This window comes from Suricata suricatta, chromosome 2 (assembly GCF_006229205.1).
Source record: "Suricata suricatta isolate VVHF042 chromosome 2, meerkat_22Aug2017_6uvM2_HiC, whole genome shotgun sequence".
Classification (NCBI taxonomy): Eukaryota; Metazoa; Chordata; class Mammalia; order Carnivora; family Herpestidae; genus Suricata; species Suricata suricatta.
Genome location: NC_043701.1, coordinates 32,165,959 through 32,190,713, shown reverse-complemented (window position 1 = coordinate 32,190,713; position 24,755 = coordinate 32,165,959). Strand labels below are relative to the sequence as shown.

The window sequence follows — 24,755 nt, the reverse complement described above, 5'->3', positions numbered from 1 at the left end:
ATATTTATTTTTACATTTTCTTCTCCAATTTATTTTAAAAATTTTAATTCCAGTATAATTAACATACAGTGTTATATTAGTTTCAGGTGTACAATATAGGGATTCAGCAATTCTACACATTATTCAAGTGTTCATCATAATAATTGTACTCTTTTTTTTTCATTTAAATTCAAATTAGTTAACATACAGTGTTGTCATGGCTTCAGGAGTAGAACCCAGTGAGTCATTTCCTACATACAACACCCAGTGTTCATCCCAAATCCCTTCGTCTGTTTCACCCATTCCCCTCCCCACCCTCCCTCTGGTAACCATCAATTTTCTCTCTATAGTTAAGAGTCTGTTTTTGGTTTGTCTCTTTTTTCCATTGTTCATTTGTTTTGTTTCTTAAATTCAAGATATGAATGAAATCATGTGGCATTTGTCTTTCTCTGATGATTTATTTCACTTAGCCTTATATTCTCTTGATACATCCATGTTGTTTCAAATGGCAAGATTTCATTCAGTTTCTAACAGAGAAGTCAGTACTCTTATAAAATAATTTTTCCTGGGGACACCTGGTGGCTTAGTTGGTTGAGTGTTTGACTTTCGCTCAGGTCATTATCTCATGATTTATGAGTTCAAGCACCACACCAGGCTCGCGGTTGTTAGCACAGGTCCTCCATCCCCCTTCTCTGTTCCACCCCACTTTTGCTCTCTCAAAAATAGATGAAAATATTTTTAAAATAATAATTTCCAATTTATAGAATGGACATATACTCCTTTTAACTATAGCAAACATATGGAAAATATGAAGGGAGAAATAAAAATCTTTAATCTCATTAACCATAAATAATGATTGTTAAAACATTTTGGTGTATTTCTAACCAAGTGTGGTTCTATGTATGATAGAGAGGAAAAGCATGATCTTATTGGAAAATATAGTTTGTATCCTGCTTTTTCTACTGTAACATTGTGTGTCAGCATTTCCTGGGTTATGTCATTAAAAGTTGTTTGAGAATTTAACCTCTACTATTGACATTTAATAGCATAAAAGATGACTGTGTCTTATTATACTTGAATGCCTCATAATGGTATAAGTTTTAAGCTGCTTGCATTTTTCAGTATTATAAATAATGTTGTGATAAATAGCCTTGTTTGTAAATATGTTTTCACATCTCTTAGTTCCTTGGGGCCATGTCAGTGGTTGCCTCTTAAGCAGAAGTGTGATGGACTTAAGTATGTATATTTGAAAAGCCATTCTGACAGCAGTGTGAAGGGTGGATTGGGAAGAAGTGACCCAGAGAGCCAAGAACAAAAAAGGTGCTATTTGAGCAGTTTAGGCCATATATAATATAAGGGTGTAAACTAAATCATTGGCAGCAAGGTCAGAGAAAAAGCACATGGTAAGATTCTTAAGGTGTTTGTTTAATGTTTGTTTGTATAACAACTTTCTAGGAACTTGCTGAAAGCTATCGCATTTTACACATAATAGTTCAGGGGTTTAGGGATCTCTAAGGTGGCTGTAGTTGGTAGGGCAAAGAGAGTAACAGGGATTAATGGTTCTTTTTTTCGAGAGAGGAATATCTGGTCAAGAGGGAAGAACAGGTTTGACGGGTTGGGTTGGGGAAGAAGAATTTATGAGCCCAGTATTAGATGCATTGGGTAAAACTGACAGGAAGGTAGTTTATAAATGGATCTAATAGCTTAGGAGAGAGGTTAGAGCAGGATGTGAGGACGTGGGAGCCATCTTCACCAACAGTGCTGGTTTTGAGACCCTGGACACAAGAGCAGTCCTGGATATCAGGGTGTTTATGAGAAGAGTACTGGACATAACTTGGGAGACTACTTACTCCTACGTAGGAGGCAAGGGGGAAACTAGAGGAGGAGTGAGGGGATAAGTATGGAGAAATCCAGAAGAGAATGGTGTTGAGGAAGCCAAGAGAGACAAGAATTCTAAGGGAAAAGTCATCAGACTGTCAGATGTGGCCGAGGTCAAGCAAAGAAAGGGACTGGAGAGTATCCACAGGAACAGTCTGTCACCTGTAGATGTGGGGTGAGCAGATTTCGAGGAGCTGTGGGGTGAAACCCAGGGTGCGGCTAGGCAGTGTGGAAGGAAGGGAGCCAAAGGAGCAGAGCATGCATGGCTTTTTTCTAAGAGCCCTTGTGGTGAGGGACTGGGGAGGGCAAGGTGATAGCTGCGGTGAGGTGGAGCCAGGGAGAGCTAGATTTTCAAATTGTCATATGACTTTGATTACTTCTCCAAAGTTTGCCATTTGCCATGTTTAAAATCTGTTATTGGTGATTATTTTTTCAGTTGCTGTGTACTGTGTCGAGGCTTCCCTGAAAGCACTGCTGCCCAGACGCCTAGCGTCCTGCTTTAAGTTCTGTTGAAACAGGCTGAGATTCCTGTGTTTGCTCACATGGTCTCACTGGGTCTTAGGGAGACTCCCCTCTTAGTTTCTAAGCTGCAGCATGCTAGTATTTGCAATTACAGTTTTAAAATTGCAGAATAAGACTTATGTCCTTGAAGTCTGACCTTACCTGAAGAATTGATCAAAAATGGCAAATGTTTAAATGTTACAGTTTAGAGAATGTCTTTATTGTGTTGCCAAATGCTGAATGACAGAGAGCTTTAATTCTAACGAACTCTAATTAGAAAGAGGGGGAAAATCAAAGAGTGATGTCAACCAGAGTCAAAGTGAACCAGAACAAGAAATACTTTTATTGGTTACAGAACATCAACAGTGTGTGGTATAGTGTCATTCACTTCCTTTACTTGCCGTGAAAATACTGCAGACTGTCTCTAGGGGCTTCAGACAATCTCATTGAACACATAATCATTTTGATAGGTGTTTTTCACTGGTAATACGATGCTCTTTGGGACTGCAGAAAATTATTTCTTTTTAGAGATATGCTAAGTGATTCTTGGCCTTAAAAAACAAAATATGGCAAATGTTTCTAATGTAAGAAGAAGTGGATAGCCAAGGCAACGTATCCACTGGTTTCTTAACCGTGAGTTAGCCGGTTTTCGAGTATTATTTCTCTCAGCACAATTGTTTTAAAGATTTTGGCATCAAGAAAAGAGGGCATTGTGTAAGAATAGAAAACAGTTATTCATATAAAAGATTAAGTAAAGGATATATACATGTACATATATATCAGTGCATACATACACATACATACCATACATGCATATGATTTTGCTGTATAAGGAACCTGGCTATCTTTCTGTAAGGTAAGATTTTACTCTGAAATTCTTCATCCTTTCTTCTTTGTTTGCTTTCTAGTGAAGTTCAGTATTATATCCCTTACCTCCCTTTGGATCACTCTTCCTCCCCATCCTGTCTAGAATGTTTAGGCCATTCCTTTAGTCATCCTTTCCTAATTCTAGCCAACTTTCCTTGCTCTGTGACTTTCTACTGACTCTAATCCATTCTGCCCAGGCTCCCAAACTCACCATTTGACATCATTACTCCTGTACCTGGGCTGGTGAGCACTGTTAACTAAAACTTGACAAGGATGCCCCTCTCTTATGGATTTTCTTCCACTTTAGGTTCTCACCAGTTCAAAGGTGCTGTTTTTCTAAAATAGCAGGAAAAGATTTGAACATCTAATGCTTTATAAAATAATAATTGGTATGAATGCTTATAGTTCAGTATCACCTATACTTCTAAAATTGTACTTTTTGTCATAAATATATTACAATTCAGTACTCATTATACTTTTATAAAATAAGAAATATGTATTAAATATGCTTTATTTTGTCTTTCCTAGTTGATGAAGGAGTTCCCCTTGCTGAGCATGTTCAACATTCATGAAAACCTTCTAGAAGCTCTTCTGGAACTACAAGCATATGCTGATGTTCAGGCAGTCTTAGCAAAGTATGATGGTGAGTCCTTGGGTATTTTTATCTATTTGAAGATTTTTCTTTTCTTGATGTATTTCAACAATTAGATTGGGAAGACCATTTCAAATAGTACAGTGCTTTGATAACTCTCCGCTTACAGAGTTTTCACCTGCAGTTTCATGATGGTGTTTTTTAAAATCTTAGAGTTTAATGGCTGGTTTTAGTGGGGGCCAGAAATGTCATGTGGCCTGTGCCACATTGCTCTCCTTCCCTCCCAGTAGGCTCCCCTTGAACTCTTCCCATCAATAAGAGCTATGCATGCTCTGCTTTATTGCCTCCATGGTCAGGAATCACTCAGAACCTCTGCAGACAACACAGATCCTGTTAGGACAGCACTGACTGTTCGAATCCCTGCTGCGACCCCACATCGGGTGACTGGAACTGCTACCTATTGGTCATGCTGATCCTTTGAAGCAGTATTGAACAGCTAGTGGCCCTTGCTTCAGCCCTCGTGACAGCTCAGTGTATATTTGAAGATAAAATAATGTGCCCTTCATCCCAGGTCTTCTCCTCATTAGCAGAATAACCCCCCCCGCCGCCCCCGACCAGTCTCTTCACATGAAGGGCTTTGAAATCCCTTTGCCATCCAGGTTACTTACCCAAGAGTTTATTCCATTTTGCATGTTCTTAATAAACCAGAAAAATAAGCAGACACCTCTCAAAGATTTCAAAACGCTTGTGTTAGTATTGCCATTGTCTGTGAATTCACTATTTGATTAATTGCATAAGAATTGCCTACCTAATTACCTGCCATGACCTAGCTACTGGAATCTCTGCAGAATTTTATGCCATTCTACTATATTTAATGAACTCTCTCTCCAAAATAAACATGTTTGCTTATAAATGGACAATTAAGGAGTGATGACTTTTGTCGCATACTCATTTTTTGCTTTATGAAGTATTCTTTTTTTAGTAAACATCTTCAGTGCATTTAAAGAACTATTCAGGTCAAAATTTCCAGGAACTCATCAAACAAATAGAATAAGCCATTTTATTTTAACACAGTTCTTCATAAGGAATCTCTGAAGTTGCTTAGAGTTGTTATCTCCTACAGTTGGGGAGACTGGGTTGGGAGACTGTTTTTGTTTTGTTTCGTTGTTAATTCTTGCTCAAATCAATGGAAACTATAGGCCTTCAGTCCATGATGGCATTACTTGGCCCATGTGAACATAGGCACCCTGTATAACAAGATATATACTACCTAATATGGAATTGATTTTAGAAAGAGAAAAAAGTATTTGTGGCATACTTTATAGTAAACAAAATAAAGATTATTTGGCCTTCATGTCAGCTCACTTCTGTTCTGTGTTTATTTGCTGGAATCTCACTATTTGGCTGACCTTGGGAATCTAAGCCATAAGACTAGCTTATAGACAAAATGCTCATACATTGAGGGCCTTTTGGTATAAAACGAGCCCAGTCACATGCACTGGATTCATGTGGCCATGCACCTTTTCCAAATCCTACCCTGTAGCCATCAATGCCATAGTAAGGATCCAGAGTTCTCATCCCTAATGCTGACCTATGCTCAACCTGGTACACCAAAGCTTAAGAAAAAAAAGATCTAACTGGTAGAGTCTTGGATATCTCAAATCTTATAAGGCTTCTTTCATGACAATCTCAGTTCATTACAGAAATCATCAGCTTTGTGTTATAAGATCGATTGTCAAATACAGAAATGAACTCATTAGGACCTTTCTGTCATCTCTATCTATCCCATTGCACAGCCTCTGTTCCCAACAACCAAACGCTGATTTATTAGATTCTGATAACATATGTTCACATTACTTGTTACAACAGCCTGTCCCACCCTCCACTAAAACTTGGCTCACGCTTTGCAAAATTCCTTTGTTGCAAATGGACAAACTCACCATACCAGGGCCCTTGTATTGAGCTTTGTTTATGTTGTGTACCTGGCAACAGACATGATGTTCTTATTCATTATTCATGGAAAAAGAGCCTCATTAGTGGCAGGACACATACTGTTGCTGAGATGCCTTGTTAGGGGTTTTGAGTTCAGCAGTTGTCAATAGACTGCAGATGACCTAACCCCGACTGAATTCTGGAGGGTGTTCTAGTGTGGACTTGGCTCAGGCCTCTGTCATTTACAGTAGAAATATAATGAAGTGACTGCTGAAGTTACTGTTCTTGTAGAACGAGCCACAACCACACAAGACTTTTTAAAAAAAAAATGCCTTTTGTTCCGCACCCGACACCGTAAAATGGGCTCTTTAAAGTTCATCCTTGCTGCTTTTCCGGGAGACCCAGAGGATGTTGACTGAATTGTTGCTTTATTTTCTGGCCCTGTACAAGGAAGTGTGGGTGCTTTAGAGAGCTTGGAGTACAGACAGCAGTTAGGGGCGCTCTGTTCTTCGCTCTGGTTCAGATGAATCTCTGAGATGCTGGAGACGGCACTCTGAATCCCAGCCTCTCCATTCCTGTTCACGGAGCCACACCCAGAGCAATAGGATTATATGTTATCTTTGCAAATTGGAATGCTCTGTTTGGGTAGCTGTTTCTAAGATGGTTAATGGGTACAGTCCTTCTTTATTACTTTTGCTCAGTGGCCAAATTTTCTAAAGAGTACATTGGGAAGTGACACAGTGGAGTTTATACTGCTATTCTGACCTTTGAGAAAGGATTCAGAAATATGGCAAGGCGCAGGGGGAAACCAACACGTTCAAAGAAGGAAGGGACCATCTTTTTGCTCTTCATCTTAAAAAAAATTTTTTTTTGGCTTTGAGTTTTAAAAGAGACATTCACAAACTCCGTTTGCAGTGAAGCATGTGGATCCCTCAAAGAATTACCAGTTAATTGATCATAGTCTGTAATCTGCAGTCTAATTTTGATTTTGCCCTTGAGGTATCTTCTCATGTTATGTTATTCCAGCCAGTAGTCTGAAGTGCTGTCTTGCTGTCCTTAGGAGTTTTCATACTCTTTTTTCAATTTGCTAACTCACGTTATGAGTTGGCAATTTTTATCCAGGTGGTTGATCCTGCTTTTAGAGTCCTTCACACAATGACTAAAATAACAGTAGCAACAGCTAGCATTTATTGAATTCTTATATTGTGCCACAGTCAGACACGAGTCTAAGCTCTATACAGATAAATTCATTTATTCTGACCAGAAACATAGGAGGTAGATAGTGTTATTAGCCCCATTTTACAGCTGCGGTGAAGTTAAGTAACTTGTTCAGGCGCAGGCAGAGCCTAGGATGTTAAAGTAAAGCCATGGAAATGTTTCATTGTGAGAAAAAAGATAAACTGAGGTCAGTCTTTGTTCTGTAAGATGTGAATTCCATGAAGAAAGGAAATTCAGAGTAAAAACTGAGGTGATCTGACTCCAAGCCTGTGGTCTTAGCCATCTTGCTTCCACTGTCTCTGCTCTTGGCAGTATTTTTTTTTATCGTTTTTATTAACACCATTCTTATTATTGTTATTATTAGCTACAGTTTATTGAGGACTTACCACGTGCCAAGCTCGTTATACACGTTCCTATACTAAATAATAATGTTACCCATAACGTTATGCGCATTACCTATAGCCCTCAATAACCTGCAAGGGGGTAGTTATTCCATTTTAGCAGATGCAGAAACTGAGGCTTGTGGGTTTAAGTAACTTTCAAGATCACATTCCTTGAAAACTGCAGAACTGGAATTCAAATCCAGGTCTCTCTGGCTCTAAGAGCCCATGTGTTTTTCATAAACATAAGCCTTGCTGAAATGACTTGCTCTGCTTCTCTCACTCCCTGTAGAAAGGTATGAGTTAAGTGGACTGGAGCTGTGGTGCAGAATTTCAGTGATGCTAAACTGTCTTTTAAGATTCTTTAAGAACCTGATATATCTCTATTTACTTGTCTTCCTGAAATTCTCTTCAAAATATGGCTTTCTATTTTTAATTACCTTATGCCCAATTTCTTTAGTCACAAAGGGGATATGATGTATGGTGTTCATTTAATTTGAGATTTATCAACTGTTTTTTAGTCATACATTAGCTATAAACACAGGAATGTTTTTGAGATCATTAAGTCATCATAACCTTCTTTTAGAACAATTGAGAAAGTTGTTACAAGCTTTGGGTTGCCTTTGAAAGGAGCTTATAGACCACCTATGTTGAAAACGTAAGTCTCAAAGATTAGGGTGGCGATATGGAAAAGAATTCATGCATTTTTTATTCATTATCACTTGTGCATTTCAATTTTAGAACAATTTTATAGGACAGCTGAATGTGAACTTGAGTGTTACAACCTTTGGGAGTGTCTAGTTTTGTCTGTCTCTCGTTAGCGTTCCCTGGGGACGTCAAAGGCAGTCACGGATGGTGGTGAAGAGGACTTGCCTTGTGCCAGCCTTCTGGGATCCAGCCCCAGCTCTGCTTTTCACTAGCTGAGTGAACTTCAGCAAATTACCTAATCTTCTAAGTCTCAGTTTCCTTCTCTGGAAATGGAATCAAGGCTTACAAAGGCTGAGTAACTTGCTCAAGATCACACATTTGGGAATTTGTTGTGAGGATTAAAATAGTTAAGCCATGTTAAATATTTAGAATAGTGTGGGGTACACATTAAGTGTTCAGTAACTCTTAGTTATTATAAAAAGCCAAGATCACCATTTCTGAACTTCACCTCTGTTCTCAATCAGTTTTGTTCAAAAGGAGAACCATATATAAAATGTCAGTTAAAATGAGGGAATAAAAGCCCTGTCTTGTGCCCCCCAAAAAAGCAGTGCTTTGGCCTACTATTAAAATTAATTATGGATCTAATAGGACAGGTAGGTACGTAGATATTTGATAAGAATGGAAATGCTTAGTTTTATCTACAAATAATTTTTAAGCTTTTGGAAAGCTGATAAAAAATAAGTGCCAGGAATGTCACTACTGATCAGAAGACAAATTGTTTCAGCCTTGAGGCAATTTGCACCAATGGAAATACAAATCCAAGCACTTTTGGATATTTACTCCATTAAGTCATTTAGTGATTGCCCTAAATTTGGGGACAGAAATTTCCCTGTGAGGGACAACTGGTCTTTTATATAGTCATGAATGTTATATAAATGCAACAACTGTATCTAGATTATTTTTACTGGTGCCATCGAGCCCATCCCGAATTGGCATTATTATCTGCCATCTGGTCACGTGCAGAGGATATACTTTTAAGAACAGGACATGTTTCTAACACAGGGAGAAATACTTTCATCTCAGTAGATTGAAAACAGAGGTTCTAAAGAAAGCACTGGGGAATTACTTTATGTTGAGACTATTCAGAGAATAAGCTTTTTGCTGATACTGTTTTGCAGAGTCAGCATGTAGTTATAAGTAAAAATTTCGTAAATGTTGTTCATTGCCCAAGGCCTTACAACTAACACAAGCTACTCAACTATCATAACAGTTCCTTTGAAGTAGTCACTGGATACTCTCTCTTTTCATGAGGCTATCTTCCATTTATGTTTAAGGAATGGGAAAGAATAAGAGGGATTTGAGATGCCAGGAGGACTAGTCAGTAAAATCTGTATTCAGGCCATCAGTGTCAGGCTTAGAGCATCAGACAGTCCTGACCTCCAGAACAGTGCTTTTCAGTCAAGTATATAGTTGTGAGTGTTGATGCCATGGACACAACACTTCTGATATATATCTACTACAAGATTACACTGTATTCAAGAAAGAAGGTTTGAAATGCAGTCAGTCCCTAGTGACAGACTGTAAGCCTAGTCAGTCTAGCTCCCTTTCCTAGCCTGGCTCTTATGGAAAAGGTCAAGGTCCCAAAGCAAATGTTCAAGAGCATCCTTATATAAAAGATGGGCAAATGAATCACAATGCTGCTTCGTAGGAGAAAAATATATATATCAGCATTGATACCATGGGCTATGACTTCAGGCTGGTAAGCATGAATCACTGAGAAATGATCACCCTTTATAGCTTTGTACTGGGTGCCCTGCTGACTTGGAAACCAAGAGGTAGATCTGTGAAGTGGACTAGCCCTTTGAAGTTAGCATATGATTGACTGTCATATTATATGCAATGATCAGGAGTTCTAATAATAGACGTTATTTCGATAAAGACTGTATGCAAGAGAAACTTCTATTGTCTCTGATGATGGAAGACTTTTTATGAATACGTACATATGTAATTCATATAGTTGGCACTCAAACAAACCCTCTAAATTTATATTGGCTTTAGTAACCCTTATTGCCTCATTATTGTAATTTACCAAGGTAACATCCCTCCCCAGCCAGCCATTACCATCCCATAAACTGCTGTGCTGGACTCCAGGGCACTAACCACAGAAGGGCTATCTAACACAGACCTTCTGGGGTAATCCAATCCAAAAGTTGCAAATAACATCTGGTGTTTGGCTTTATAGCATGAGATGAATTTTTCTGGGTGTAGTTGAGTCTGTGTTGCCTGCCCCTCCCCCTGCCCCAAATTACTAAGGTCATGTAGTATTTCCCTGATTGAATCATTGAACTCCCAGGTGACATATCTTTTTGAGGTTCTGGTATAACCATCCTTTTTATTTTTTCAGTGAAGCTTTTCCCTTTGGTTGAAAGGGGACCTTGAATTGGCTTTTTAAAGGTGGGACAAAGAGACCTCACACTGTCTTGAACCAAAAAAAAAAAATCTAAGGACAGAATTCTACATTTCTATCTATTATATCATATACAAAAGTAAACTGAGAAATTTTACTGAAGAAAGCCACATGGAGAACAGCATCACATAATGGGATAGTAATAATACATCTCATTCATAATAGGTTAGGAAGGAAAGTGGACTGCATTTTTATTTCCTTCTAATTTTTGTTTGTTTGGTCAGTTTATGACTACAAAAGTGTCAGTCAAGGCCAAATGTGTTGGATTAATGTCAACTTCCAGTATATCAATGTGTTGCCTGACCAAGAAAGGAGGTACATTTTTTTTTACTTGTTTTATTTATTTTGAGAGAGAGAGCATGAGTAAGTGGGGGAGGGGCAGAGAGCGAGAAAGACAGAGAGAGAGAGAGAGAGAGAGAATGAATGCAGCCCAACGTGTAGCTCAAACCTTAAACAGTGAGATCATTGCCTGAGCCAAAGTTGGACACTTAACCGACTAAGCCACCCAGGTATCCCAGGGATACTTGATATTCCATAATCTTAAATGGCTATAGAGAATAATTAGGTTTTTTTCTAATTTATTCAGAAAGGCTATATCAGATTCTTTTATTGAAGATACTAATTTTTAGGTCCTTCTAGATTCAGAGATGAGTATAATCTACTCTGTATTGCCAAGAAGCTTTCAATCTGATGGAGAAAGATGTAAAAATAAAAACAAAACCAAAACCAAGCACAGTAAATTGAGGTGAGATGTATCAATGTTCAGTGACTCTGAAACTTACTGTAGAGGTACAGAGGAAGAAACCCTTTGAGGGCAAGCCCCATGTTCTCTTCCTGGACACTCATGTATGAAGGTAGACATTCAGAATAGCTGTCGTGAATGACTGACTTGTTATTTGGAGATGCACTATGACATAGTGTCCTCATTTGTAAGGTGCTGTGGAACTTATTTATGCTAGCTGCTACCCTTGAAGACATTGTTCTAGAATTATAAATATGAAATTGACCCTCAATTGACCTAGCTCATGCCTAGGAACAATAATGATCCTTTTAAAATTACATCTTGATTATTATTGTTGTAGATGAACAAAAGGAAATTAGGTCAAAAAATGATCACTTAAAAAACTGTTCTATCTAAAGTTTTGTCTCATGGATTTTCTGAGACACATCAAATTGACAGTTTTACTCATAATTACATAAATTTCTCCAAAGATGATTACACTGAATTTCAAGTTTGATATAATGAGTGTGTATGACTTTTGAAAACTTAAGAGTCATTCTCCCTGAGATGACCTTTTCTTTCAGTGGTCTCATTCCCATACAGGGTCCTAGGGAGCCAGAGAGGTGTGGTTTGCTTTCTACTTTCCTTCAACCTTGTCAGCTTGTACTCTTGCTTTCTTCCTGCCCCACTTTTTAATTCCACTGCTGTTTCAGATACACATCTAGATTTAGAGCACCAGTACCATTTCATCCATTTTGTTAAAACTCCATAAGCAGTGATAAATGCAGTACATATATTGGAAATAACAAGTTTCTGACTCCCTCCGTAAACACCCATCAGTACTGACACTTTTGGCTTCCAGAAGCAAAATTAGGTGTAAATGTTAACATATCAAAGGGAGCTAATACCAAGTGATTGAGATGTTAGTGTATTAAGATTTCATTTAGCAAACATAGAACCACCAGCTTTGTTTTAGACATTGTTATGAGTTGTAGATACAAAGTGATGAAGAAACACAGTTTTATTCTTAAAACTCACCGTGTAAGTAGGAGAAGGAAGTAAGAAAACAGTTGCTGTAAAGACTGCCAGGGAAGCCTCTCCGATGGAGTTGAGCCAGACAGTGAAAATACTAGAGACAAAGAGCTTATGGAAAGGTTCAGAAGTGGGACTGACCCAGCGTGTGTGGAGTACTTTGTGTATCCTACAAAGCAGGGTGGATGGTGAAAGGCTACAGCAAATGGCTGAATATGCTTTGGGCAAGTTAGGTAGGGACCAGATCTCACAGAGCTTTAGACCTAATTGTACAGACCCTGAAGAGTGACCATGAGGCAATCTCAGCAGGGATGGGCTCCAATCTGGCCTCAAAGTGGAGAGAGTGGCACAAAGGATTCATACTCTGCCTTTTTTTGACTTGAGGTGGTTGAGGGATGAACACACAGTGTTAGAAGCACTAAGACATGAGGGCGTTGAAAGCCACCAAAGAGCCCCAGTGAGGTAGTTTCAGATGCTGCATAGAAGCAGAATTTTATCTCTTAGGGAGGGATGTGCTAAGTTTTTCAACCAATCAGTATAAAAGAGTTTATTACAGTTTGGTTTTTAATCTTTAAACAACAAATGGGAATCCCAGTACATAAAATTTTTATTTCCTGGGTTATCAGAGCTTCTAATTTTAAGCTATAACCACTTAATTTCATTTGCTTTCTGGTGATCTCTTAACTATAGGAAATTGAAGCCTATGTAAAACTATGGTCCATACAGCAGCATTTAAATGTTTCTTATTAATTTATATGGTTTTTTTTCCATATTTCTGAATTAGAGGAATGCCATAGACATATTTCTATCTAGTTAATTAAAATATTTTATAATGTTTTGAATGCTACCTTTTTAGGTAATATGGAACAATGTAGTCATAAGACCTATTGTATCTTTAATGTTTATTTATTTATTTTTGAGACAGAGAGAGACAGAGCATGAGTAGGGTAGGGGCAGAGAGAGAGGGAGACCCAGAATCCGAAGCAGGCTCCAGTCTCTAAGCTGTCAGCACAGAGCCTGATGCGGGGCTCGAATTCATGGACTGTGAGATCATGACCCAAGCCAAAGTCAGACGCTTAGCCAACTGAGCCACCCAGGCGTCCCAATACCTATTGTATCTTTAAGAAATGGTGTGAGTGGATTTATAAGTGGTATATATAATATCTATTATAGCCATTAATAAATAGCATGACTTAATGGTTTAAGTGCATATATAATACCTATTATTAACATTAATAACTGGTTGCACATACATCACGGCAGACCATTGCAAATTTAGGGTGATCTCTAGGATATCATTCCTGGATCCTTTCCTCGGTATTGCCATGGTCAGTATTTTTATAAATCAGACCTTGTAGATAACATAGAACAGTTCAAAATCATGTGCTCTGGGGACAGCTCATATTTGTTTTAACTATGTGATATTGGCATACATATTTCTTAACTATTATCTGTCTCACTTTTCCCATCTATAAAAGAGGGCTAGCAGTTTTTTTTAAAGTAATTTATTGTCAAATTAGTTTCCATACAACACCCAGTGCTCTTCCCCACAAGTGCCCTCCTCCATCACCACCACTTCTTCCCCCCGCCCTTTCAACCTTCAGTTTGTTTTCAGTATTCAGTAGTCTCTCAAGTTTTGCGTCAGAGGGCTAGCAGTTAAGTCCTATCTCAGAGGGTTGCTCTGAGGATTAGGCAGATAATATTTATATGTGATTAACACCAGTGCCTGGCACTTAATAAGCCTTTGATAAATGTTAGCAGTAATTTTGATGATGATAACAATCATGTGGGGAGGAAGATATGCCTGTGAATTGTATGGCACAAAGCTGTGGGTGGTAGGTTGAGTCAGACTGATGACTAATAGGCTGGAATGATATTCTGAAAGCAGTAATTAAGATTTAATGGTTTAGATTTCATTTTAAGATTTAAAATTTAATCGACTCAAATATGAAATCTTGCTTATAGGTTCATAAATTTTCATGGCTTAAGTAAAAGAGAAAAGATTTGACTTTGGCTGAAATTAATTTGAATGGAACCTGGGCGGTTTTGTTGACTCCACAGTCATAGGAACAAATGAGGACTTCCAGCTGCCCCACACCAGGGTCATCCTAGCTGTTATTCGGAGAGGTGTTATGGCTGTAGTTCCTCACACTGTGCATTTCCCTAGAGCTCTGTACTGGTCAGGTTTCAGGGATTTAGAGGATTATTTCCACTTCTAATTCTCATATTTTGAAATCATTCATGGCTCCATAACAAAAATAAATAAGAAGTTCTGAGGAATATATCAGTTGAAGAATTAGAAGTATTTATTCTGGAAAAGATTAGATGTAGAGGAGACATTTAAACCATTTTAATATTTGAAAGGCTGACTTGAGAAATTATCAGATTCTGTTATGTTATGGAAGGCAAAACTAGTAAGTAAGTTTTGGATAAGGATTCATAGAGAGAATTGGGGGAGGGGCAGAACGATAAAAGGCAACTGAAATGTTATGGAAGTTAGACTGAAGTAAGAGAAGACAGCTTCAGATGGCAAAGGATTATAGGTTTGTTTTATAAAAATCTTTTTTATTGAGGTATAAACTACATGTAGTAACATGCACAAACCTGAAGTGTAGAGCAGGATGACTTTTTACTTTTAATACACCTGTGTTATCACCACCCAGGATCATAGAACTTTCCATCATCTCAAAAGGTTGCCTCATGTCCTCTTCTGGGCAATAACTGCTCTCCAATCCACAAGTAACCTTTTTTTCTGATCTCTGTCACCATATACTAGTTTTGCAAACTTTCACACAACCACTTTGGAGCACTGTTGACTAGTTTAAATATGTATCTATTTTCTGACTCAGCAATTTCATTTCTAATTACAAATGTAAGAGAAATGAGTTTTACACTTTTTTTTTTCAGAAAACATTACACAAGAATGGTCACAACAGCTTTATGCATAATAGGCCAAACCTGGGAAACAGTCTAAATAGGCATTAGCAAGAGAATAAGCATATTGTAGTATATCCACACAATGAACTACTACTCAGCAATAGAAAAGAATAAAGTACCAATACATGTTCCCACATGGATGAATCTCAGAAACATCATGCTGAGTGAAAGAAGCCAGACATGAGAGGGAACATACTCTATGGTTCCAATTATATGAAAATTGTGGATTTTAATGAACTGCTTTCATGACAATTTGATTTTGAAATACTGAGACAGTTGGAGAAAGTTCTTTCCCTTTCAGAAAAGGACTTGTATGAAACAAAAGATGGCCAAGAAGTGGAAGAAAAATTAAACTGAAGCCAGGAGTTCAGCTTTGCTTAAGGGAGAAACATTTATTTAGCATTCCTTCTTTCTGGAATTATGCGATATCTCATTATTTTGTTGTTTTTTTTTTAATGTCCTTGGATTCTAATTGTTTGTTTGGATTTATTTTTGTATTCTTCCTGAAGTTTCTTTTTATTATTTTCCTTCTTCTTTTATAACAGCAAATACCTATGTCATTATCTAAGATTATTTATTCTCTTACTCATATTATGTATTACATGGCATCTACTTTTTTTTTTTTCTACTTTCTTTTTTAAACCGTTCTTAGTAGAGCACTCTAACCTCCATCTCCAATATGGGCCAGTTGATCTCTAGGCAAGCTTCACAGCTGTTATTATGATGACTTCTCTTAACATATTCATTTTTAAGAACATTAATTTTTATAGCTAACATTATTTCCTTCTTGAATTCTTTTTTTATTAAAAACATTTTAATTCCAGTATAGTTAATATGCTGTGTTAGTTTCAAGTGTACCATATAGTGATTCAACAATTTTACACATTACTCAGTGCTCATCATGGGAAGTGTACTCTTAATCCCTTTCCCCTTTTTTCACCCCCCCGCCCCGTGATAACTATCGGTTTGTTCTTTATAGTTAAGAGTTTGTTTTTTGGTTGTGTCTTTTTCATTTGTTCATTTGTTTTTTAAATTCCACATATGAGTGAGATCGTATGGTATTTGTCTTTCTCTGACTGACTTATTTCACTTAGCATTATATTCTCCAGATCCATCCCTTTGTTGCAAATGGCAAGATTTTATTCTTTTCTATGGCTAGTAATGTTCCATGGTATGTATATACCACATCTTCTTTATCTATTCATCTATCAGTGGACACCTGAGTTGCTTCCAAAATTTAGCTATTGCAAATAATGCCGCAATAAACATAGAAGTGCATGTATCTTTCCAAATTAGTCTTTTCATATTCTTTGGGTAAGTGCCCAGTAGTGGAATTACTAGATCATATGGAAATTCTGTTTTAAACTTTTTAAGGAAACTTCATACTGTTTTTCAGAGTGGCTGTACTAGTTTGTATTTCCACCAACAGTGCAAGGGAGTTCCTTTTTTACCACATCCTTGCCAACACTTGTTTCTTATGTTTTTGGTTTTAGCCATTCCAACAGGTGTGATTTGCATTTCTCTGATGATTGGGGTGTTGAGCATTGTTTCATATGTCTGTTGGCCATCTGGATGTCTTCTTCAGAGATGTATCTGTTCATGTCTTCTGCCCATTTTTGATTGGATTATTTGTGTATCTGTTTGTTGAGTTGTATAAGTTCTTTACGTATTTTGGATGTTAACCCTTTATCTAATATGTCATTTACAAATATTATCTCCCATTCAGGAAGTTGTGTTTTTGTTTTTTTGTTTCCTTTGCTATACAGAGCTTTTTATTTTTATGTAGTCCCAATAGTTTATTTTTGCTTTTGTTTCTCTTGCCTGAGGAAGCATATCTAGAAAAACCCTGCTATGGTCGATATCTGAGAAATTACTGTCTATGCTCTCTATTAGGATTTCTGTGATTTCAGGTTTCACATTTAAGTCATTAATCCATTTTTGAGTTTCTGTTTATGTATAGTGTAAGTGGTCCAGTTTTATTCTTTTGCATGTAGCTGTCCAGTTTTCCCAACACCATTGGGAAGAGACTATCTGGATTCTAATTCCTAGAAGGACTTTTTGTTATAATGGTAGGTACATGACACTTAAAAATGACAGGCACTGCATATAAAACTGTAGTTAGAATGATTTTGAAGTTTCTTCTTCAGAGTAAATTTCTGAATAAATTCAAGCAATTTTGGAACACAGCTGATTTTTTTATTTCCTGTTCAAAATTTCTGATACTACTTGTTTTTATCACTACATTAGCCACTCTGTTTCCCTTATCATTTTATTCATTTCCCTCATGATAAAAGCATAAAATCATGGCAGACATACAGAATTACAGAGGCAGAGAACAGATTCGTGGTCACCAGGGGACAGGTATGGGTGGTAAGGGTACAAATAAAGGGGTAACATGAGAATTCCTTTGAAACAGTTGTATATTTTGGTGATGGTGGTAGTTAGATGAATCTAGCCACGGGATAAAATTGCATAGAACTAGACACACACCTGAATCCATATAAAAAAAGGTGAAACCTGAACAAGGTCTGTAATTTCCTTAATAGTCCTGTACCAACGTCAGTTTCTTGGTTTTGATATTATGCTACAGTTATGTAAGATGTCACCATTGGGTGAGGCTGACAGAAGCATTCACATTTATTTCCACATCTTTCTATGAGCCTATAATTATTTCAAGCTTTCTGTGAGTCTATAAGTTTCAAACTTACAACAGGCGACAATAACCATGTCTCAGCATTATTTTTAAAGAAATGAAATAGGTAGCACTCGTGAGTAAGCAACCCATAGTAATAAACTTTTCTCTTAAGGTAGTGTACATGGTGTTTCTTAAAAATGAGTCAAAACTCATGTTTTGCAGTCAGAACTGCATAGTTCTGGTTTCAGATTTAGATGTTAGGTAGTTATTAGATTAAAATGTGGTTATTCAGTGCCCACTGCCAAAGGATCACACTAATTTTCATGAAATATGTAAGTATATGCAGTAGATCCCTGGTTGACTTTACTTCATGTAAGTTCTACCTTTGTCTCTCTATGCTGTCTCTGTCTGGTTCCACCAACGTATTTGCTTATGAAATTGCTTCCACAATTTGTAGAACAGAATTATTTTATATAACAGCATTGTTATCTCTTAAAAATTCACTTATTTACATGTACACCACAGGAAGCTTTGGAAATAGAGATAAACAGAAAAAAATTCCCTATAATCCCACCACTCAAAAATAAATACTGTTGATATTTTGTACATATAATTTCAGTTTTATTATCCATGTACATATAAATGCTGTCTAAAAGCATATGAAATCATAATTTTATAAACTTATTTTACTTACTGATGTATGTACAACAATGCACCATTTTCCCAGATCATTAAATGCTTTTCCACCACATTAATTAATGACTACATAGAATTGTACCCTGTGGATGTACAATACCTTAACTAATCTTTTGTGATTGGACATTTAGGCTGTTTCCAGTTTTCCACCATTAGAAACTGTTGTCATCAGCATCCTTAAGGCTCATTTTTAATGCACATTACTTTTTCTATTAGGAAAAAATCTCAGAAGTAGAATTGCTGTAGGTTGGCAAAATGTCAAAGCTTTTGCTTTTTATTGTCAGACATAAGCATCATTTAAAAAATATGTTGTAAAAGAAAGCCTTATTTGAATAACAGGATGCTTTACCAGGGAAACTTAGGATCAATTTCTTTAGAATGATTTCTCACTTCTTAGAGACAACTGCCATTACCAAATAGATAAGTTTCTTTGACTGAATTAGAAGAAAAACTTTGAAACTATCTAAATAAGAAGCTGTGCAGGAATTTTTCATTTTTTAAAAATTTTTGTTAAGCAATGAGAGTAAAAATAATTTACTCAAGTAAAAAAGAAAACAAATGGAATCAACATTTCACTAGTGAGGAAGGAATGGAGTATTTACATTTCCCCCCTCGTCCCATTCGATATTGATTAAAGGATATTTTGAGTTATTTATTTTTTAAGCATTATGACTGTGCACATATACCACCAACTACATATAGTGAAGGAGTATGACTAAAAAAATTTTATGGGAAAAATGCGCTACAGTAGTTGTAATGTTGCCAAATTCTATTGCATTTTTCTACTTGTGAATGTTCTGTTCATGAGCATGAGGAGGCCTGGTTCTAGATTAAAGATCATCATTGGTTGGGCACCTGCATTTTGCTGGTATACTTCAGTTGTATGTTTTTCTGCATTTCAAAGTGAGTGAATATGTCACTTTGCTTGTTTAGGTAACCATCAAAACAATCTGATCTTTCTCATTGAGAAGCTAAATCCTTAACAACGGATTTTCTTTAGTTTATCAAGTGAGGCCTCATCTTGTGCTGTGACCTCCAGATAATTATGACCATTGTTTTCAGCTACACCTGCTTTCCTGGACCTTTCATCAGTCCCTACTTCATGGAAAGATGCTAGGTTAACACAGAAGAAACACAGATCATACTAGGAAGGATAGAAACAAGAAGATTTGGATACTTTTTATATAAAAAGTCTGAACTTTAAAAACAGTCTGAACTTTTAAGTAGTATGTGTATTATCTGCAGTTTTATTACCTTCCATTTAGGGTTAATAAGTGAACCCTGATAAACAAGATATTTGATTCTTGGATTGATTTCCTGTACTGGGAATCAGTTAAATGTTTAGATGTTGGAAGAGCAATAAGACAAATCCATAGATGTTTGGCATTCTTTTTTCTTCTTAGTCCTAAGCACATTATTTTACACTATGTATATGGTGGTGAAATTTTGTTTGAATATAATTTATGAGATCAGGGTTACAAAGAACTCTTTCCCTTTCAGTTCTTTGTTGGAATTTTCTATGATTATTATTTTTTTTATCAATGACATTGAAATTTCCCTCAGTGAGAAATTCCTCATGCTGAGATTGGTGGTAAATACTTACTATTGGATTAGCGATTGTTTCTTTTCTGAACTTATTTTCTTCTGTGGCTGTCTATTATGGGGCTGGTTATGGGACTTTCCTTTTCATTCTTACTATAATGTAATTCTTTTTTTAAAGTTTTTGTTTAAATTCCAGCTAGTTAACATATAGTGTTATATTGGTTTAAGGTGTAAAATATAGTGACTCAACACTCTGTACATCACCCAGTGCTCATCACAAGTGCACTCCTTAATCCCCATCACCTGTTAACCCAGCCCCCCCACCAGCCTCCCCTCTGGTAACCATCAATTGGTTCTCTATAGTTAAGAGTCTGTTTCTTGGTTTGTCTCACTCTCTCTCTTTCTCTCTCCCTCTCTCTCTCTCTCTCTCTCTCTCTGTTTCTCTCTGTTTCTCTCTCTCTCTCTCTCTCTCTCTCTCTCTCTCTCCCTCCCCCTTTCCCCTTTGCTCCTTTTGGATTTTATCCACTGTAATGTAATTCTTTTCAAGTTGAAAACAGCCCAGTGAAGAAGTCAGAGCATTCCAGGTGATAAGAGTTTCTCTAACTTAGAGTGGATTTTGCAGCACTGGGAATGGCATATTTTTACGTGGCCTGAATTAAGATGATATTTCTCTGTCATAGTATAAATGTGGCTCAGTGTTAAAGAAATACTATTCTGGTAAGAAAGAGAGTCATAAGTTAAACGCAAATTTTCCCCTGAAAGGGACTACCCTTTTTGAGTTTATCTATTCTCAGTTGTATCTTTTATTTTTATTTCCCTTTAAAGTTATCATCTGAATCTGTTACCTGCTCCCTCTTCTCCATGTGAAATTTTCTATACAAACTTAGAGGAACTGTTTCTTGGAGAAACAAATGAGGCTTCATATGAAAGGGGATTTCCCTTGGGTTTGAAAGAACAAAAATTATATAGATTTCCAAAGATTTCATGTATATATCCTTATATATAAAAGTTTCTCATATATGTTATAATCAATGTATTGCTTTTTTAAACAAAAATCTGAATATGAGCTTCTTGAAATTTAATGCAAAGGAAATCTGATTTAAATCTGTCCACTAAAAATAATGTATTTAGGTGTTTTAATTTAGTTTATTTATTTATTTTGGGGGGGTGGAGAGAGAGAGAAGGAGAGAGAAGCAGTGGGAGAGGGAGTGAGAGAATCCCAAGCAGGCCCCATGCTGTCAGCACAGAGCCTGACTCAGGGTTTGATCTCACAATTGTGAGGTAATGACCTGTGCCCAAATCAAGAATCAAACGCTGACCCAACTGAGCCACCCAAGTGTGTTTTTTAAAAAAGACCCAGGTAATATTTTTTCTTCACATTCGTATTTCATACACCTGTTGAGAATTTTTTACAAGTGACACAGAGGTCCTTTTTGTCTTTTATGATATCAAAGACATTCCTGTAGTATTTAAATGCATATATTTATAGTTATTCTCCACTTAATTAAATTCAATATATGAAAATCCATTATCTTAAATAGAAGATTACTGAAGAGTTAGTCTGGTGGATTTTAAACATATATTATTCACAAAAATATGAATTACCCACAGTTTTACCTACCACCCTTATATGTTAGAAATAGCTGTGTACTGTATGCATTAAAATATTCTTAATTTGTGCTTTATCAGGCTTACATGATTAAAATGCTAGTGGATTAAAAATCATTGCTCTTTATTCCTGCAAACTTATAAGAGTTTCTACTTTCTTTTTCTCTAACAGATATAAGCTTACCAAAGTCGGCAACAATATGCTATACAGCTGCCTTGCTCAAAGCAAGAGCTGTCTCTGACAAGTAAGTAAATAATAATTTGTGTGATAGTAAATGCCTGACCCGACTTAAGAAGATGTGTTGCCTCTGAGGGCTTTCTCTGGAAGTTTCTCTTAGTCTGTGAGACCCCCGCTTATGAGCATGCGTTTTCTGAAATCTGCTGATCTTTTCTTTCACTGCGAGAAGGACAGAATATATATCCCCAGGTATTGCAGGGTGTATGGGTCCCTAAAGAGGGATTTATGTGAAATTCCATACCTCTGAGGTGACTTTTTTTTTTTTGTTTTTTTTTTTTGCCAGACAGTAGATACCAAAAGGCCTGCTTGGGACTTACACAAAATGCCCTCCTTTTACCCATTTTTTGCATATTCCTCTTCCGTCAGCAGTCCAAGACTGGGTAGTAGTCATAACAAACATGTAAGATGGCAGAGGGGATGATTATCTCCCATTCTTTGACTCATCACATCCAAACTAACTCCCCACCCAGGGTCCATTTGCTTTGAATTGCCATCTCAGTGGGACATTTGCTCATTTTATTCAGGCAAGTGACTATGGCATAGAGAATATCCATAAATATCCAAGATGATTGGCAGATGGAAGAGAACAGTTGGCTTAACTGTTTCTGAGCTCATAATAAACACTTCCATTTCCCCGATACAATCCCTCCGAAGCACTGAAAAGCAGATAACAGGAAAAGAAAACAGCCTCTGCTATGTCAGACAGGTTTGCTGTTAAGTGTGTGTGCACTTCAAGACCGAAGTAATTTTCTTTCATTCTTTTTTATCCTGTAGATCGCCAGTACCTACTGCAACATCTTTTCTCCCTACACAGCGACTCCAGCTTGGGAGGGCAGGGCCAGGGTTGTCACAGCTTCCCCTGTGGTGTCTGCCTGCCAAGCACAGCTCTGGAGTTAGCCCTGGGTGTGAGGTGAGAAAGAGATTGCATGGTCTGGTTTTTTTCATTCACTCGGGCAGGTGTCTGGCCCGCAGTTGGGGCAGCACACCCCCTGCCGCAACGGCCCCAAGCAGGCTTGCCTGTGGAGGAGGCTGCATCGCAGCACTGACATTGGGTTGGGAGCCTCCTTTAAAATTCTCCCTAGTTCTGTTTTTAAACAAGTGCGCTCTTCTGTAACCCTGTCTGCCCTCGTCAGTCCTACCCCCTCCCCTGACCTGAGCAGGTACCTCACAGAAGATTTAGATTAGCTATTTAGACAGAGAGACTTGACAACCAAATTTCATTCTTGCTGAGATTAGATGCAAGCACGCTTTCTGCTTCTGCTGGGGTTTTTGTTGGCCTCGGTCTGAGGGGTCACTCAGAGGTTCCATGTAGTAGAGGTTTGGAGAGCTCATGCCATTGGCTCGCTGTGGTTCTGTGGGCCCTTGATGCATAGATGCCTTTCCAGGTTGATACCCAAGCAGTGGTCCCAACTGGATGGTGTTTGTCTTTCTGCTTTTCAGATTCTCTCCCGAGGCTGCATCTCGGCGGGGGCTGAGCACAGCAGAGATGAACGCAGTAGAGGCCATTCATAGAGCTGTGGAATTCAACCCTCACGTGCCAAAAGTGAGTCTGTGAAATCCCCACAGGAACTCATTTCGATAGCAGAGAAAGTGTTCAGTGACCACAATGTGATGTCTTGAATACACCTGGTATAAAAAAAATGAATGTCAGCCAATGAATGTTGAGGCCCTATATAGTTTATGGCTATCAGCTTCATTTTTAAGCAAAAGCTACATTGAAGAGGTTTGGGGCTGATTTTCAGGCTTCATATAATTAAGGCAAATTGATAGACCTAGCTTAGATGGGTCAGGCCAGGAAGTCTGAAATTGGCAAAATATGGAGATCCCAAGAATATTGATGCATTTGATAGGAATTTCACACCAGTTATAGTCTTAACTTAGACCCAACTCAGGAAATGAACCTTGATGTGAATATAAATGGTGAAAAAAATACTGATTAATGTGATGTTCTATGTCTCTACAAATAAATGATAGTCAGTATTGGTAAGAAAATAATAGGGAGAACCTCCAACTATTAAGAAGTGTTTTTCTTTTGACTTGTGTCATTTATAGTAGGTATATGTAGTAGGAGATGTTTGTCTTAATTGTTAACTCTATGATTGAACAGTTTATAAATACCCAATATTTCCCATATACTTTTTTTCTAAATTTGATTTTAAGGGAGTCAGATCATTATAGAGGCTATTTCTATAATCTTTTATTTGGGAGATGGCTGTGTATTTATTATTTACCTATATTTGAGGACCTGCTGTGTGAGAGGCACATTGCTGAGGCCTATTTCCATTTTTGGGATATTATAAAGTATATTTTGACCTATGGGAAACTTCATACAATTTCTATCAGGTACTACAAGGCATAGTTTTCTTGGCAAAATGTCTAAGGAAGGCTTTCGCTGGTAAAAAATGACAAAAGGAAGGCTATTTTGTTTTCTTGAAGTACTGTGCAAAAGGTTGTGTGTATGTCTGTGTATGTGTGTGTGATAACTTATGGAGTTACCTACTTTATTTTGTTGGTATTCAGAGTGACAGAGATAGGTGACCTAACCTCATTTCTGAGCTTTTACTCAGGTCATGCTCATTTTCTCACAAAACAGGAAACTGAAGAATGGTGCACAGTGCCACAGTCGGTGAAGGATGTATTTATCCACTCTAGTTCCAGTAGATAATGACCAACATAGTATTTGTAGACGTAGGCATTGTATATAGGGTGACATAAAATATCTCTCTCTATTTAATATCTTTTCAGCTAAGTTAAAAGTGTCCATTCAAATTTGATTAAAAGTTAAAGCTAATTGTGAAAATATTATCCTGAACTACAGTCAACTTAGGTCATCAATTAATATTTATTGAATGCTATTCTTTAACTACCAAGCTATTCTGTGAAC

At 37.2% G+C, this 24,755-nt stretch overlaps 1 protein-coding gene across 6 annotated transcripts in view; it reads left to right on the top strand.

Annotated features, from left to right (window-relative positions):
* The window catches only part of ST7 (suppression of tumorigenicity 7), a 198,933-nt gene that overhangs the window by 139,196 nt on the left and 34,982 nt on the right, over positions 1–24,755 (top strand). For all 6 annotated transcript variants that reach the window (XM_029924558.1, XM_029924534.1, XM_029924524.1 and 3 more), the window contains 3 exons: positions 3,754–3,868; positions 21,806–21,878; positions 23,312–23,414. In XM_029924558.1, coding sequence (XP_029780418.1) covers positions 3,754–3,868; positions 21,806–21,878; positions 23,312–23,414 — 291 coding nt within the window. The remainder of the gene's footprint in view (positions 1–3,753; positions 3,869–21,805; positions 21,879–23,311; positions 23,415–24,755) is intronic.